The sequence below is a fragment of the Hemitrygon akajei genome, unplaced genomic scaffold, assembly GCF_048418815.1.
Source record: "Hemitrygon akajei unplaced genomic scaffold, sHemAka1.3 Scf000080, whole genome shotgun sequence".
NCBI classification, from domain to species: Eukaryota; Metazoa; Chordata; class Chondrichthyes; order Myliobatiformes; family Dasyatidae; genus Hemitrygon; species Hemitrygon akajei.
In genome coordinates, this window is record NW_027331966.1 from 1,908,414 (window position 1) to 1,925,074 (window position 16,661).

The 16,661-nt window shown below is 45.0% G+C and overlaps 2 protein-coding genes across 2 annotated transcripts in view; one reads left to right on the plus strand and one right to left on the minus strand.

The window, feature by feature from the left end:
• LOC140722565 (NACHT, LRR and PYD domains-containing protein 3-like) overlaps positions 1-16,661 on the minus strand; it is an 883,504-nt gene that overhangs the window by 158,174 nt on the left and 708,669 nt on the right. The gene's annotated exons all lie outside the window — the stretch shown is intronic.
• On the plus strand, positions 4,751-9,553 carry LOC140722558 (uncharacterized). The gene is made up of 2 exons (XM_073037261.1): positions 4,751-6,343; positions 6,407-9,553. Exons 1-2 carry the CDS (start codon positions 4,751-4,753, stop codon positions 9,551-9,553), a joined length of 4,740 nt encoding a protein of 1,579 aa, XP_072893362.1.

Consider the following 16,661-nt stretch of genomic DNA (forward strand, 5'->3'; position numbering starts at 1 on the left):
AAGCCTCAGCTGCGACTAACTGAAGCTATCAGCTTTTCCAGTCTCTCTCTTTCTCTCTTTAGACTGGCTGACTGCCTGTCTGCAGATCGCTCTCTCTCTCTCTTATGGTTCAGTCCACAGTCAGCGCTGTCAGCCTGTGACTGACGTCATAGTCCCGCCTCCTTGGAGTCTGAGATTCCTCTGATCATCGATACTGTTCAGGGTTTTGCATTTAATAGTGTACTGTCTCATACATTCGACCTACCGAGCTGCCAAGATGATCATCACTAATCAAATCTCACTGAGATTTCTCAGGTCCTGTTGAATTTATTGCCAAGTGCACAAGTACGGGAAGGTACAGGTACAGAGAAACACTGACTTGTGGCAGCATCACAGGCAAGTACATTCAGATAACACACGGAACACAAATTATACGATTCTCTGTCAGTCACAATCTGTAAATATGTTTTAAGTCATTAACGATATATAAAATACATTTTGTCATGATCAATATTAAAATGTGCATTTTGTGTCAACAACAGACTTGGAAATGTTGAATTTGATACCTGTCTCCATTCCTCCTGTAATCCACAACCAGCTCCTGTGTTTTTGTCACAATGAGGGAGAGGTTGTTTTCTTGACACCACTGTGTCGGGGTGATGACTTCTTCTCTGTCGGCTGTCTCGTTATTATTTGAGATTAAGACAGTCAGTGTAGTGTCGTCAGCAAATTTAATTAGCAGATTGGAGCTCTGGGTGGCGACACAAGTCATGGGTGCACAGAGTAAAGTAAGGGGCAAGAAGCCAACCCTGTGGGGTATGTGTGCTGAGGGTCAGAGAGAGAGAGAGAGGTGCGCGAGCCCATACTTACCACCTGCCGGCGATCTGACAGGAAGTCCAGGATCCAGCTACACAAGGCAGGATGAAGGCCGAGGTCTCTGAGCTTCTTGTCGATACGTCACGCCTTCGTATGGCTACTGCTCTGCCCATGACTGCAAGGAACTGCAGAGAACATCAGAGAAACAAGCCTCCCCTCCATGGACTCTTCCTACACTTCCCCTGCCTCGGAAAAGCAGGCCATGTACTCAAAGATCCTCACAACCTGGACATTCTTGCTGCAAACCCGCTCCCCCATCCGGGAAGAGATACAAAAGCCTTAAAGCGCGAACCACCCGGCTCAAGGACGGCTTCCTGTCTGTGGTTATAAGCCAAATGAATGATAAAATGGACTCGACCTCACAATGTAACTCGACGTGACCCTGCACCATATGTCTATCTGCACTGCGCTATCTCTGCAGCTATAATGCTTTCTTACATTGTTGTTTTGTCATTTTTATTTTTAGAATCTTTTTACTGGTACATAATCTTCTACAGCTATAGAATGAAACAAGACTTCAATAGATTAATATGTATAAAATTAATAAAGCTGAAGAAAAAAACTAATCGTAAAATATGAATATGGAAAATATATATAGGAAAAAGAAGGGAAAAGGAACCCCATCTAACTAGGGGGAGAAACCCACTAACTACAAAAAAGGGAAAAAAACCATTAGGAATCAACCCCCCGGAGCAATACGTTTAACCATCATCTAAATATAAAAATAGAATCATTAACCGCCATTTCATATTTATAGAAAAATTAAATTGGAAGGAAACCATATAGCATAATTCAAATTAAATGATAATATTTAGCAAAGAACCCCATCTTCTCTCAAAATCGAATCGAGGATCAAAAGTTCTACTAATTTTTTCAAACTAAGACATAACATTCCTTGAGAAAACCATTCAATTAATGTAGGGGAAGAAAAATCTTTCCATTTTAATAAAATAGCCCTTCTTGTCAGTAGCGTAACAAATGCAATTACTTGTTGATCTGAAGATGAAATACCCTGAATCTGATGTGAAGCTATTCCAAATAGAACAGTCAACCTATTAGGTAGTAAATTAATTTTCAGAGCTTTAGAACTTGTTGAAAATAAAGACTTCCAAAACGATTTTAATGATGAACATGACCAGAACATATGTGACAATGTAGCAACTTCAGTTTTATATATATCACAGCATTTGTCAATACTAGAAATATTTTAGATAGTTAATAATATAAATAATTATTGTTAAATAATAACGGTGAACAATTTTAAATTGAATTGGCACATATAGAAGAAGAATTTCCGTTTTTCAAAACTCGAAGCCAATCTTCATTAACAAAGGCCATATTAAGTACTCTTTCCCAATCTTGTTTAATCTAGATAGATAGATAGATAGATAGATAGATAGATAGATAGATAGATAGATAGATAGATAGATAGATAGATAGATAGATAGATAGATAGATAGATAGATACTTTATTCATCCCCATGGGGAAATTCAACATTTTTTTCCAATGTCCCATACACTTGTTGTAGCAAAACTAATTACATACAATACTTAACTCAGTAAAAATTATGATATGCATCTAAATCACTATCTCAAAAAGCATTAATAATAGCTTTTAAAAAGTTCTTAAGTCCTGGCGGTTGAATTGTAAAGCCTAATGGCATTGGGGAGTATTGACCTCTTCATCCTGTCTGAGGAGCATTGCATCGATAGCAACCTGTCGCTGAAACTGCTTCTCTGTCTCTGGATGGTGCTATGTAGAGGATGTTCAGGGTTTTCCATAATTGACCGTAGCCTACTCAGCGCCCTTCGCTCAGCTCCCGATGTTAAACTCTCCAGTACTTTGCCCACGACAGAGCCCGCCTTCCTTACCAGCTTATTAAGACGTGAGGCGTCCCTCTTCTTAATGCTGCCTCCCCAACACGCCACCACAAAGAAGAGGGCGCTCTCCACAACTGACCTATAGAACATCTTCAGCATCTCACTACAGACATTGAATGACGCCAACCTTCTAAGGAAGTACAGTCGACTCTGTGCCTTCCTGCACAAGGCATCTGTGTTGGCAGTCCAGTCTAGCTTCTCGTCTAACTGTACTCCCAGATACTTGTAGGTCTTAACCTGCTCCACACATTCTCCATTAATGATCACTGGCTCCATATGAGACCTAGATCTCCTAAAGTCCACCACCATCTCCTTGGTCTTGGTGATATTGAGACGCAGGTAGTTTGAGTTGCACCATATCACAAAGTCCTGTATCAGTTTCCTATACTCCTCCTCCTGTCTATTCCTGACACACCCCACTATGGCCGATCTAAAGAACTATCTTTAGTGATGGGTTCGCTTTTTGTAACAAAAATAAGTTATACATTCTGCTAATGGAAACTTTCTCGAAGGGATTCAATTTCAAAATGGTATTGAACAAATCAGATTCTTGTAAATATGGAAACTTAGGTAAACATTGTTGTAAAAAATGTCGAATCTGAACATATTGCAAAAAAATGTGTATGACTGAGAGAAAATTTGTTAATTAACTCTTCAAAGGTCATCAATCGACCATCACAAAATAAATCTGTAAAAGAATGGATCCCTTTATTTTTCCATAGGAGAAAAATGGGGACAGTTGTTGAAGGTTTAAATGAAATGTTTCGATACAAAAAAACTGGACAACTAAATTGTTTCAAATTTTTTAAAATTACGAAACTGAACCCAAATCGGTCGGGATTGTTTAATAAACGGGTAAAGATATAAATTTGGAATTTTAGAGAGCTGTAAAGGTAATGGAGCTCCTAATATTGAAGTTAAATGAAATTGTTTAACAGCTTTTAATTCCAAATCACCCCATAATGTTTTTTGGTTCTTATCAAGCCAATATAACCAAAAACATAATTGTCTAATATTCACAGCCCAATAATACAGTCTTAAATTAGAAAGTGCAAGTCCACCATCTTTTTTTAGATTTTTGTAAATGATACTTATTAATTCTTGGTCTCTTATTGTATTGTAGGAAAAGACTGTGGGACTTGAGAGGTTAATGGGTTGCTATAAGCTCCCACTGAGCAGGTGGTATTTGGTGGGGTAGTGGGTTGTCAATGTAGCAGGATGGATGGCGTCGGGACAGGAAACGTAACAATGCAATCGGTCCCAGCTCGTCAACCGTAACGCGTCCTAAATTGTCCTGTGGTAACTGTACCGTGTAGGCATGTAGGGGCACTGTACTGGACGTCAGTATGTTAAGATATTAATTGCTCTCATTGTTCAGGGGCATTGTACAGGACGTTATTATGTCATTGTTTTAAGAAGATATTAATTGCTCTCATTGTTCTAAGGGGATATAGAAAGGGGCCAGGGGCTGTGAGGTGAGAAGCAGGAGAGAGAGAGAGAGAGAAGAGAAGCAGAGGAGAGGAGAGAGAGAGAAGACAAGCAGGTAGACAGAGAGAGGACGACATGCAGTCCGTGGAGAAGGACAACAACTAGCAAGACCAGAAGGAACCCCAGGTGGGGACGAAACATCCCAGGTGAAGACCGCGTTCGCTGGCGTGGGTGCTTCATCACACCTGTTCCTGGCCCCGTATGAGTCGTGTGGGAGTGGGATTAACCACACGTTGATAAGTATTGCTTATATCGGGAAAAGGGCAGTTGCACAGCGTACGCGTTGATAAGTATTGCCTGTATCGGGAGAAGGGCAGTTGCACAGCGTGGGTAGTTAAGTTAAGCCGCTTTTCGCAATGAAGTGTCATTTATGCTAATATTTTACTTTGCCAATAAACAAGTGTAGTCCTGTGATCCGTGGTCTAGTCTCATTCTTGTCGCGGATACATTTTCTCTGATACCACGGTCCTGCTTGGTCGGATAACTTTCCGTCCATAACAATTGGCGCTGCGAGCAGGGTTTCAGGATGAATTTGTTCCGCCGCAAGAAGGAGGCCACTCCCGAACAGTTCCTTATTCCCGGCTGGACGGATAATTCGGCCGGGTTCGGGATGCTGGCAAATACATTGTCTCAGTTGGGCTCTCCTCTCAGTTGGGAGGATCGCCTGCTACCACGGGAAACCCCTATCGGGGAAAGTGTGGCACGGTTATTGCGAGAGCTGAATTTTCCGAAACAAAAGGGGTCCCTGGCGGATGCTTTTTGGCTGCTGGCCACAGCCCTGAGGCATCAATCAGGGGTATTATCTGCTAAGAAGAAGGAATTGGGTGAATTAAGGGAGGAAGTTGAAGCCATGCAACAGAGGTGTGCTATGATGGGCGAAGTAGTGCGCACCAGTCAAAATCGGGCTTCTGAGCTGGAAGAAACGGGGGTCAAATTGGCATGTAGGGCCCTCCAACTGAAACACCAGTTGTATAAGCAAAAGGGATCTATGGCCCCGGATCCCGCCCGAGTAAGGGCAGTGTTAGCAAAAGGGGATGACATTGATACCTGGGATGGTGATATCTGGTATGATGATGACGACCGATATCCGGACCAACCATCTTACCCACCGTTCTCGGGCCCTGGCCCGGGAGAGGATACCGCCCAAGTCCAAGCCCAAGCCCGGCCGGCAATGGTCACCACGTATACTTATCCTACCCCCCAGGGTGAGGCGGAGGGAAACGATTTTGATTCTGACTATGCTCAGGCCGAGGGCGATGCGCGGGTAAGACCGGGGGAGGCCCCAAACGCGGGCCGAAGGCAGGTACAATATAAGGATTACACCATGAAGGAATTGTCCGGGATGGGCCAGAGGTTCCGGCAGAAACCATCGGAACCTTTGGCGGCTTGGTTATTACGGATATGGGAAGAAGGAGGGGGGCATATCTATCTAACCCCGGAGGAGTTGGTAGGTATGGGGACGTTAGCCACAGACCCTCGCCTTAATCAAGAGTTGCGGGGTCGGAGCGTCGACACTGATTATTTGTTCTATACGATTACTGCAGCCGCCCATAGAGTCTTCCCTTCCGCTATGGATTGGGACCATAAAGTTGCGGATTGGGAGACGGGGGAGGAAGGAGCACAGGTGCTGCGGCAGCAAGCCCTGGCGGCTGCCCTATATGCCCATCGGCTGGCCCAGTGGGCCCATGGGGGAGGACCAGAGGATGAACTCTTCACCGCCGGTATGCAGACCCGCCTGGTCCGCTCAGCGGCTCCCGCATTACGGGGAGTTGTATTATCAATGACGGGACCCTTGATCAGGAGCCCTATCGCCCGTGTTATAGGGGCCCTGCAGACTTTGTCTGAAATAGCCACCCCCCGTAGCCGGGCTCGGCCCGTGTCTACGGATCGGCAGAAGAAAGAGGGACCGCCAGGACCGAGTAGGCGAGAACTGTTCCTCTCACTGTTGCAGGCAGGTGTCCGTAAGGAAGAAATAGATGGTAAGCCCACCTCTGTCCTGCATGCATTGTATAAGACCAAAGTGAAGGGAAAGGTGGAGGGAGGACAGGGTCTGAAGAGTAATGATGTGAGCAAGTCGTCCCCTTCCCTTTATCCCAGCTTGGACGATGTGCAACAGCTGGTGCGTAAAACATTGCAGGAGGAGGCGGCTAAATGGAAGGCACCAGTGCTATGTAAAGAATAGGAGGTTGGCGGGGTCGCCCTGGTGTATCGCATCACCACAGAGTGGACAAAGGGTGACCCCCGGCCTTATATACCTGTAATAGTCCACTGGGGTAAGGGGAATGACCAGCGCCATCTAGCCTTGGTTGATACTGGGGCTGAACATACGGTAATACCGGGCAATCCAGATAAGTGGAAAGGACCACCGTACCACATTGAGGGTATGGGAGGAGCTCTGACGCGGGCCCGAGAGATTTCGGTCCGCCTTACTATTGGCAATCATACCCCGGTGGTGCGGCGGGTACTGGTGGCTCCCACGGAAGAATGTATACTGGGTATGAACATCTTAAGAGGGTTACAGCTACAAACCACAAGGGGTGCGTTCACTTTTGGGATAAGGGCTACCAGAGTAATTGTGGGAAAGGCAAGGTGGGAACCGGTCCACATCCCCGCTCCTCTCTCTCCGGTCAGTGTTCCCCAATACCGCATCCCAGGGGGGCATGATGCCATAACCGAGACGGTACAGGCTTTGGTCCAGGAAGGCATCGTGCGACCAGCCACTTCCCCGTTTAATAGCCCAATATGGCCAGTACAGAAGCCAGACGGCTCGTGGCGAATGACGGTCGATTACCGCCGGCTGAATAGAGCGGCCCCCCCATTGGCGGCGGCCGTTCCGGACATAGTAACTATTATTGAAAATATCGCCGCGCAGGAGAACGGGAGTTGGTATGCTGTGATTGACCTGGCCAATGCCTTCTTTAGTATTCCTATTAGCCCCGAATCGCAGGATCAATTTGCCTTCACTTGGAAGGGGCGACAGTATACATTTACCCGACTACCTCAGGGTTATCTCCACTCTCCCACCGTATGCCATGGATTGATAGCCCGAGACCTGGCAGAATTCACCACCATACCTAGTATTATTATACACCATTATATTGATGATATTATGGTTCAGGGCTGTGATATGGACACAGTACAAGAGGCCCTGGAATCCCTAACCGCATACCTCACACAACGGGGCTGGGCGGTTAACCCCGCTAAAGTCCAGGGACCAAGTCAGTCAGTCGTGTTCCTGGGCATTCAGTGGCATGCGGGAGAGCAAGTCATTCCGGAAAAGGTGCGGCAGAAAATAATTAATATTGCCACCCCCTCTAACAAGACAGACACGCAACGATTCCTTGGGTTGCTAGGTTACTGGCGGAGGCATATTCCGCACCTGTCCGGCCTCCTGCGCCCTCTCTATGTGGTCACCCGAAAAAAGGCCCCCTTTGAGTGGGGCGAAGAACAACAGAAGTCGTTTGAAGATGCTAAGTTAGCTGTACAACAAGCGCTACCTTTGTCTCCAAGGGTACCTGGTGTACCGTTTGAACTGCAGGTGACCGCCGATGTGGATGCGGCTCACTGGAGCATGTGGCAAAAACAAGCAGGACGGCGAGTTCCTCTGGGCTTTTGGTCGAGGAAGATGTCAGATGCTGCAACACGGTACACCGCTTTTGAGCGACAACTTCTGGCCTGTTACTGGGCGCTGATTGAAACGGAGCGGATGACTGGAGACGCACCTATTGTTCTTCGACCTAGCCTCCCCATCATGAACTGGATCCTATCGGATTCCGCCAACTTAAAGCAAGGGCGAGCTCAACAGTCCTCCATCGTTAAGTGGAAGTGGTACATTCAAGATCGAGCTACCAAGGGACCTGACGGAGTAAGTCGCATACACGAGCTGGTAGCCGAGCAGCCGTTGGAGCCGAAACCAGTCGCTGAGAAGATCGATGTATTACCTACCTCACCCGTGAAGTGGGGGCGGCCCTTTGAAGAGCTAACCAACGAAGAAAAGAAACATGCTTGGTTCACCGACGGATCAAGTAAATGGGTGTCCGGCGTGCCGCGGTGGCGGGCTGCCGCTTATCATCCTAGTTCTGGGACCGAGCTTACTGAAGAGGGTACGGCCGGCTCCAGCCAGCTCGCTGAATTGGTGGCAGTCACTTTGCCCCTGGATCACAGTAATGTAGAATCTGATGCTATGGGTCCTAGTGCTGTGGACACTGCTGTGTATTTATATACAGATTCGTGGGCCGTAGCCAATGGACTGACCGTGTGGATGCCTGATTGGGAACGGAACGGCTGGACAGTGCACGGTAAGCCCATATGGGGACAGGAGTTATGGAAGAAGTTGTGGGCAGCTGCGCTGACACGGACCATAACAGTATGGCATGTGGATGCCCATGATAAGCGGCCCACTGAAACGGCAGCTCATAATGAGCATGTAGACCTGTTAGCCGCGATCCGAAAGATGGACGTGCTGGCTCTGGGTCGCTGGGCCCATGAACAGAGTGGACATAGGGGAGAAAAGGGTACTCGGGAGTGGGCTCAGCGGCATGGGATTGCTCTAACAGGTGACACGGTAAAGGAGCTGGTGCATACTTGTCCTACCTGCCAGGAGGTAAAACCCCGTCGGGTGATGCAAGGCCCTCCTGCTGCAATAAAACGTGGAAAAGCCCCCGCCCGGGTATGGCAAGTGGACTATATTGGCCCCATGCCTGAATGTCGGGGGAAGAAGTATTGTTTGGTCATGGTAGACACATATTCAGGGGTGGTGTTGGCCCGCCCCAGTGCCAGAGCGGATCAAGACTCCACCGTGGCCGGACTTGACTACTTGATATCCCACTACGGTATCCCGGAAGAAATACAATCAGATAATGGGTCCCATTTCACCGGAGGACAAGTAGCCGACTGGGCAGTAGCCCATGGGGTATACTGGGTGTTTCACATACCTTATTATCCACAAGCCTCAGGACTAGTGGAGAGGATGAACGGCCTGCTAAAGGAGCAGATCCGGTTGTTGACTCCCAGCCATACACTTAAGGGCTGGTGTATTGTGCTGCAACAAGCAGTAGACCGGTTAAACCAACGAGTGGGGAAGGGGGGCACCCCGTTAGAGCGCCTGTTTCCCCCTGATGGTAACCAGGTTGGCATTGACATTGAGGAAGACGAGGAAGAAAAAATGGTGCCTGTTGTAGGACAGCAGGTATGGGTCCGTTATCCTACAGGTGAACGCCTCCCGGGGGAGATAATTGCTGTGGCCCAGGGGAACACCCGTTGGGTGGCTGTGGAAGGGCACGATCGGGTGGAATGTTTAAATACAGAACGCCTGACTAACCGCGAATGATTGTCTGTTTTCAGGACTTTGATGATGCTCTTGTACGGCCTGCTGACCCTCCTTCTTCTCGGATCCAGTACCAGTTCTCGTATCTGGTTTTGTGATGATGGCACCGACCAGCTACACTTACCCGTCGGTGACAGCTGCATGTGTCATGCGAGTGGATGGAGGGTTGACCGGTTAACTTGTAATTGGTATCGAGTTATTGTTAAAGACGGTGGGGAAGTAATTAATCACCATATCCCAGACGGTGTTCCTGGATTTGCCCTATCATGTCCCCATGGCCGGAACCAGTCCGCCGTCTGTAAGCTGGCGGGCGGGTGTGCCCCGTTATATGGTAAGCGGATGGGAATCTATCTGTCCCGTCGGCGGCGAGATTCCCCTCCCCTTCTTCCCTCCGTCTTCCGAAATAATATGTTTTTGCGAATGAGTCATGAATACGCCCGTCGATTGAACCTAACTAAGTGTTGGGTATGCAGCACGGGCCCCCTGGATAGCGATGCGGGGGTGCCTATGATACAACTCCCTTTCCGTAGGGAGGAATATTGGGCGTGGGTACGGTTTAATAACAACACGGGGGAAGTAGATCCGCCCTCAGATAATGTTACCAACTTACCGCTGTACCAGCACCTGTTTACGGGGTGGTACATTCCCGCTTATGATAAAGGGAGTGCCCCGCCGACCTTCCCGGTCGCGGCCGGGATAATAGGTCGGGACTGTGTGTGCAGGCGTACGCGTAGGGGGATTAGGGTTGGTAACAGTTACTGTAACGGAACCACGACCCATACCACAGGTAGGGTACATGGGGGAAAAGGGGCTTTGAATGGTACGTATTGGATCTGTGGTGATACGGCCTACCCCTGGTTACCCTATCTGTGGAACGGTTGCTGCTATTTGGCTTACGCAGTCCCCTACTTACACCATGTGACCAGACTGCGAGATCATCAGTCTGCCCGGGTCCGTAGGGGGCTGAGTGCTGCTGAGCTATTTTTCGGGGCTATTATTCCCGGGTATGGGGTAGTTAAAGTTTCGCGAGAAGTAGACAAATTATATGATTTAGTAGAGTCTATTGCTAATGAAACGGCCAAGGGATTGGTGGAAACAACTGGTGCGGTTGATGCCTTGACGTCCGAGGTGGTTGCCATCAGAACAGTAGCCTTGCAAAACAGGATAGCTTTAGATTTTCTGCTAGCTAAGGAGGGCGGTACCTGCGCTGTGATCGGCGCTGAGTGCTGCACCTACATACCGGACGTCACGGAAAATGTCACTAACTTAATACATCATGTACGCGAGGCTGTGGCCAATCTGCATAAAGTAAGCGCAGATATTGAGCGGGATAAGCAACCGCACGAGGGTGGGCCTTTCTCTTGGTTTGCAGATTTATTTGGTGATTGGGGACATACTATTGTACAATGGTTTGTGTTTGTTATTCTGTTCATAATTTTTGTGGCTTTATGTGTTTTTGTGATTAAGCAGGTTATTCAACGCTGTGTAACCCCTCGCCGCCGTTGACGAGATGGGACCGAGGGGTGGAGTGTATTGTAGGAAAAGACTGTGGGACTTGAGAGGTTAATGGGTTGCTATAAGCTCCCACTGAGCAGGTGGTATTTGGTGGGGTAGTGGGTTGTCAATGTAGCAGGATGGATGGCGTCGGGACAGGAAACGTAACAATGCAATCGGTCCCAGCTCGTCAACCGTAACGCGTCCTAAATTGTCCTGTGGTAACTGTACCGTGTAGGCATGTAGGGGCACTGTACAGGACGTCAGTATGTTAAGATATTAATTGCTCTCATTGTTCAGGGGCATTGTACAGGACGTTATTATGTCATTGTTTTAAGAAGATATTAATTGCTCTCATTGTTCTAAGGGGATATAGAAAGGGGCCAGGGGCTGTGAGGTGAGAAGCAGGAGAGAGAGAGAGAGAAGAGAAGCAGAGGAGAGGAGAGAGAGAGAAGACAAGCAGGTAGACAGAGAGAGGACGACATGCAGTCCGTGGAGAAGGACAACAACTAGCAAGACCAGAAGGAACCCCAGTTGGGGACGAAACATCCCAGGTGAAGACCGCGTTCGCTGGCGTGGGTACTTCATCACACCTGTTCCTGGCCCCGTATGAGTCGTGTGGGAGTGGGATTAACCACACGTTGATAAGTATTGCTTATATCGGGAAAAGGGCAGTTGCACAGCGTACGCGTTGATAAGTATTGCCTGTATCGGGAGAAGGGCAGTTGCACAGCGTGGGTAGTTAAGTTAAGCCGCTTTTCGCAATGAAGTGTCATTTATGCTAATATTTTACTTTGCCAATAAACAAGTGTAGTCCTGTGATCCGTGGTCTAGTCTCATTCTTGTCGCGGATACATTTTCTCTGATACCACGGTCCTGCTTGGTCGGATAACTTTCCGTCCATAACACTTATTGTTCCAAATAAAGGAAGAAATAAGAGAGTCAATTTGATTGAAAATTTTTTTAGTAAAAAAGATATGTATACCAAACAAGGCAGTAAGGGGATTTGGGTCAAATTGGACCCTAAAAAGTTGTGAAAAGGTATGGAATACTTCCCGCCAAAACTTTTCAATTGTAGGGCAAAACCAAATCATATGAATTAAAGAGGCATCAGCAGAATTGCATTTATTACAGAGTAGAGAAACATTCAGATAAAAACTGGACAGCTTCTGTTTAGAAATGTAAGCTCTATGAACCACTTTAAATTGTAGAAGAGAATGAGGAGCACAGAAAGATGATTTATTAACCCGTTTAAGAATTTTATTCCATCTATCATCAGAAATCTGACAATTTAGGTCATCCACCCAAGCTTTTTTTATTTAATCTAAAAAAGTCTTGTCGAGAATCAATCATCAAGTTTTAGATACCGGTAATAGAACCATTAACAAAAGCTTTTAAATTTAAAATATGGAAATATGGAAACTTAGGTAAATATTGCTGTTAAAAATGTCCAAACTGAACATATTGCTGAAAATGTGTATGAGCAAGAGAAAATTTGTTAAATAACTCTTCAAAGGTCATCAGTCGACAATCACAAAATAAATCTGTAAAAGATTGGATCCCTTTATTTTTCCATAGGAGAAAAATAGGGTCAGTTGTTGAAGGTTTAAATGAAAAGTTTCAACATAAAAATCTAGACAACTTAAATTGTTTAAAAAATTTTTAAAAACGAAACTGTACCCAAATCCGTAGGGATTGTTTAATAACCGGGTAAAGAGTTAAATTTGGAATTTTAGAGAGCTGTATAGGTAATGGAGCTCCTAAAATTGAAGTTAAATAAAGTTGTTTAACAGCTTTTAATTTCAAATCAACCCATAATGATTTTTGGCTCTTACCAAGCCAATATAACCAAAAACATAATTGTCTAATACTCACAGCCCAATTAAATTCACAGTCTTAAATTAGGAAGTTGAAGTCCACCATCTTTTTTAGATTTGTGTAAATGATACTTATTAATTCTTGGTCTCTTATTGTTCCAAATAAAGGAAGAAATAAGAGAGTCAATTTGATCGATTTTTTTTTAGTTAAAAAGATATGTATATTTTCGAAAATATATAAAAATCTAGGTAAAATCATCATTTTCACAGCATGAATACCACCTATTAAAGAAAAAGTAAATGGATTCCATCTAGAAAATAGTTGTTTCATGGAGTCCATTAAAGGAACTACGTTCGCTTTATAGAGATCTTTATATTTTTTAGTAATTATAATAGCTAGATATCTAAACGTATTAACAATTCTAAAAGGAATACCATCATATATACTAACATGGACATTTAATGGAAACAATTCGCTTTTATTCAAGTTAAGTTTATATCCTGAAAATGTACCAAAATATTGAAGTGCTTCCAAATTCGGAATTGATTCCTCAAGACTTGAAATAAAAACCAAAAGATCATCTGCATAAAGAGAAATCTTATGTATGGTTCCATTCATAGAGATACCAAGAATACTTTTAGCTTCACGTAGTGTTATAGCTAAAGGCTCCAATACAAGATTAAATAATAAAGGGGTTAATGGACATCCCTGTCTAGTGCCACGAGAAAGTGAGAAAAAAGAAGAGCTGCAGTTCTTAGTAATGACAAGCTCAAGGGCGGCTTTCTGTCTGTGGTAGAAGCCAAATGAATGATAAAATGGACTCGGCCTCACAATGTAACTCGACGTGACCCTGCACCATATGTCTATCTGCACTGCACTTTCTCTGCAGCCATAATGCTTTGTTACAGTGATTGTTCTGTCGTATATCAGCTCAATGTACTGTTGTAATGTATCGATCTGTGTGGATGGTACGTCAGGCAAAGTTATCACTGTAGCTCAGTACGTGATGATAATAAACAAATTCCCCATTTTAATTGTGTGGAAATGTTAGACAGACTGATTTTCTGCTCTGGAACCACAGAAGGAAACTGAACTGTTTTCATTTCTGAACTGAACTGAACTGTTGTCCAGCCTTTCGTTATAGCTCGTGCACTCTAATCCAGGCAGTATCCTGGTAAACCTCTTCCCCGCCCTCTCCAAAGCCCCGACAACCTTCCGAGAATGGGGGAGACCAGAACTGCATGAAACACTCCAGATGTGGTCTAACTAGTTTTATAAAACTGTTGTTACGAACTGTGACGTTTTAGAAACGAGCCAACAACAATAGAGTTCACACTGGAGTCTGATTTTGATGTTAAAACCACTCTGTTTATTAGTATCTACTTATAACGTAGTAAATTAACGAAGTAAAGGAAAGTTGACAGTGTTAAGTGTATATATGTGTAAATATAATTCCCAGGATAACGAGCCTGAGGGAACAAAGCTCAGAGTCTTGAGATGGTAAAGTAGGAAAGTTCAGTAATCCACGGAATAAATGACGGGTGAGAGATATTTGTAATCCAGGGTGGGTTAACACAAAATATTCCAAAATCCACTCCTATGGATTATACGAAATGACAGCCACACAACATTCGTTGTGGTTCCGTGTACCGATGATCAACCCACTCTTGTGGGCATAGGGAGAGTTCCAGTCCTCAGCTGCGACTAACTGAAGTGATCAGCTTTCCTCTCTCTCTCTCTCTCTCTCTCTCTCTCTCTCTCTCTCTCTCTCTCTCTCTCTCTCTCTCTCTCTCTCTCTCTCTCTCTCTCTCTCTCTCTCTCTCTCTCTCTCCCTCCCTCTCTCTCTCTCTCTCTCTCTCTCCTCTCTCCTCTCTCTCTCTCTCTCTCTCTCTCTCTCTCTCTCTCTTATAGTTCAGTGCAGTCAGCGCTGTCAGCCTGTGACTGACGTCATAGTCCCGCCTCCTCACGCCGGCTCTCTTAAAGAAACAGTCACAGTACGACCGCAGGCTCGTAACAGCCGCAACACAACTTCCTGACTTTTGAACTCAATGCTTCAACTAATAAAGACAACCATGCCATGTGCCTTCTTAACACCCCGATCAATCTGTGCAGTCTCTTTCAGGGAGCGATGAACTTGGAGTCTAAGATCCCTCTGATTATCAACACTGTTCAGGGTTTTGCATTTAACAGTGTACTGTCTCATACATTCGACCTACCGAGCTGCCAAGATGATCATCACTAATCAAATCTCACTGAGATTTCTCAGGTCCTGTTGAATTTATTGCCAAGTGCACAAGTACGGGAAGGTACAGGTACAGAGAAACACTGACTTGTGGCAGCATCACTGGCAAGTACATTCAGATAACACACGGAACACAAATTATACGATTCTCTGTCAGTAACAATCTATAAATATGTTTTTATGTCATTAACAATATGTAAAATACATTGTGCCATGATCAATATTAAAATGTGCTTTTTGTGTCAATAACAGACTTGGAAATGTTGAATTTGGTCCCTGTCTCCATTCCTCCTGTAATCCACAACCAGCTCCTTTGTTCTTGTCACAATGAGGGAGAGGTTGTTTTCTTGTCGGGGTGATGACTTCTTCTCTGTAGGCTGCCTCGTTATTATTTGAGATCAGGCCAGTCAGTGTAGTGTCGTCAGCAAATTTAATTAGCAGATTGGAGCTGTGGGTGGCGACACAAGTCATGGGTGCACAGAGAGTAAAGGAGGGGGCAAGGAGTCACCCCGTGGGGTATATGTGCTGAGGGTCAGAGAGACAGAGGTGACGGAGCCCACTCTTACCAACTGCCGGCGATCTGACAAGAAGTCCAGGATCTAGCGACAGGGTGAAGGCCGAGGTCTCTGAGCTTCTTATCGATACTTCACGCATTCGTATGGCTACTGCTCTGCCCATGACTGCAAGGAACTGCAGAGAACATCAGAGAAACAAGCCTCCCCTCCATGGACTCTTCCTACACTTCCCCCGCCTCGGAAAAGCAGGCCATGTACTCAAAGACCCTCACAACCTGGACATTCTTGCTGCAAACCCGCTCCCCCATCGGGGAAGAGATACAAAAGCCTTAAAGCGCGAACCACCCGGCTCAAGGACGGTTTCCTGTCTGTGGTTATAATCCAAATGAATGATAAAATGGACTCGACTTCACAATGTAAACTCGACGTGACCCTGCACCATATGTCTATCTTCACTGCACATTCTCTGCAGCCATAATGCTTTGTTACAGTGATTGTTTTGTCATTTTCATTTTTCATTTTTAGAATCTTTTTTTATTGCTACATAATCTTGTACAGCTATACAATGATACAAAACTTCAATAGATTAATATGTATGCAATTAATAAAGCTGATAAAAACTGATCGTAAAATATAAAATTGGAAATTATATATATGGAAAAAAAGGAACCCTATCTAACTAAGGGAAAAAACCCACTAACTGCACACATTTGACCATCATCTAAATATGAAAATAAGAAACATCAACCGCCATTTCGTATTTATAAAAAAAAATTGTAAGGAAACCATACAGAGTAATTCAAATTAAATGATACTATTTGGCAAATGAACCACATCTTCTCTCAAATTCGAATCGAGGATCAAAAGTTCTACTTCTTTGTTTTTCCAAACTAAGACATAACATTCCTTGAGAAAACCATTCAATTAATGTAGGGGAAGAAATATCTTTCCATTTTAATAAAATAGCCCTTCTTGTCAGTAGCGTAAACAAATGCAATTACTTGTTGATCTGAAGATGAAATACCCTGAATATGATATGGAA

Coding starts and splice junctions, on each gene's coding strand:
- LOC140722558 (XM_073037261.1), top strand. CDS start 4,751: ATGAATTTGTTCCGCCGCAAGAAGGAGGCCACTCCCGAACAGTTCCTT. Junction 6,344..6,406: donor TGGACGATGTGCAACAGCTG/GTGCGTAAAACA, acceptor TGTAAAGAATAG/GAGGTTGGCGGGGTCGCCCT.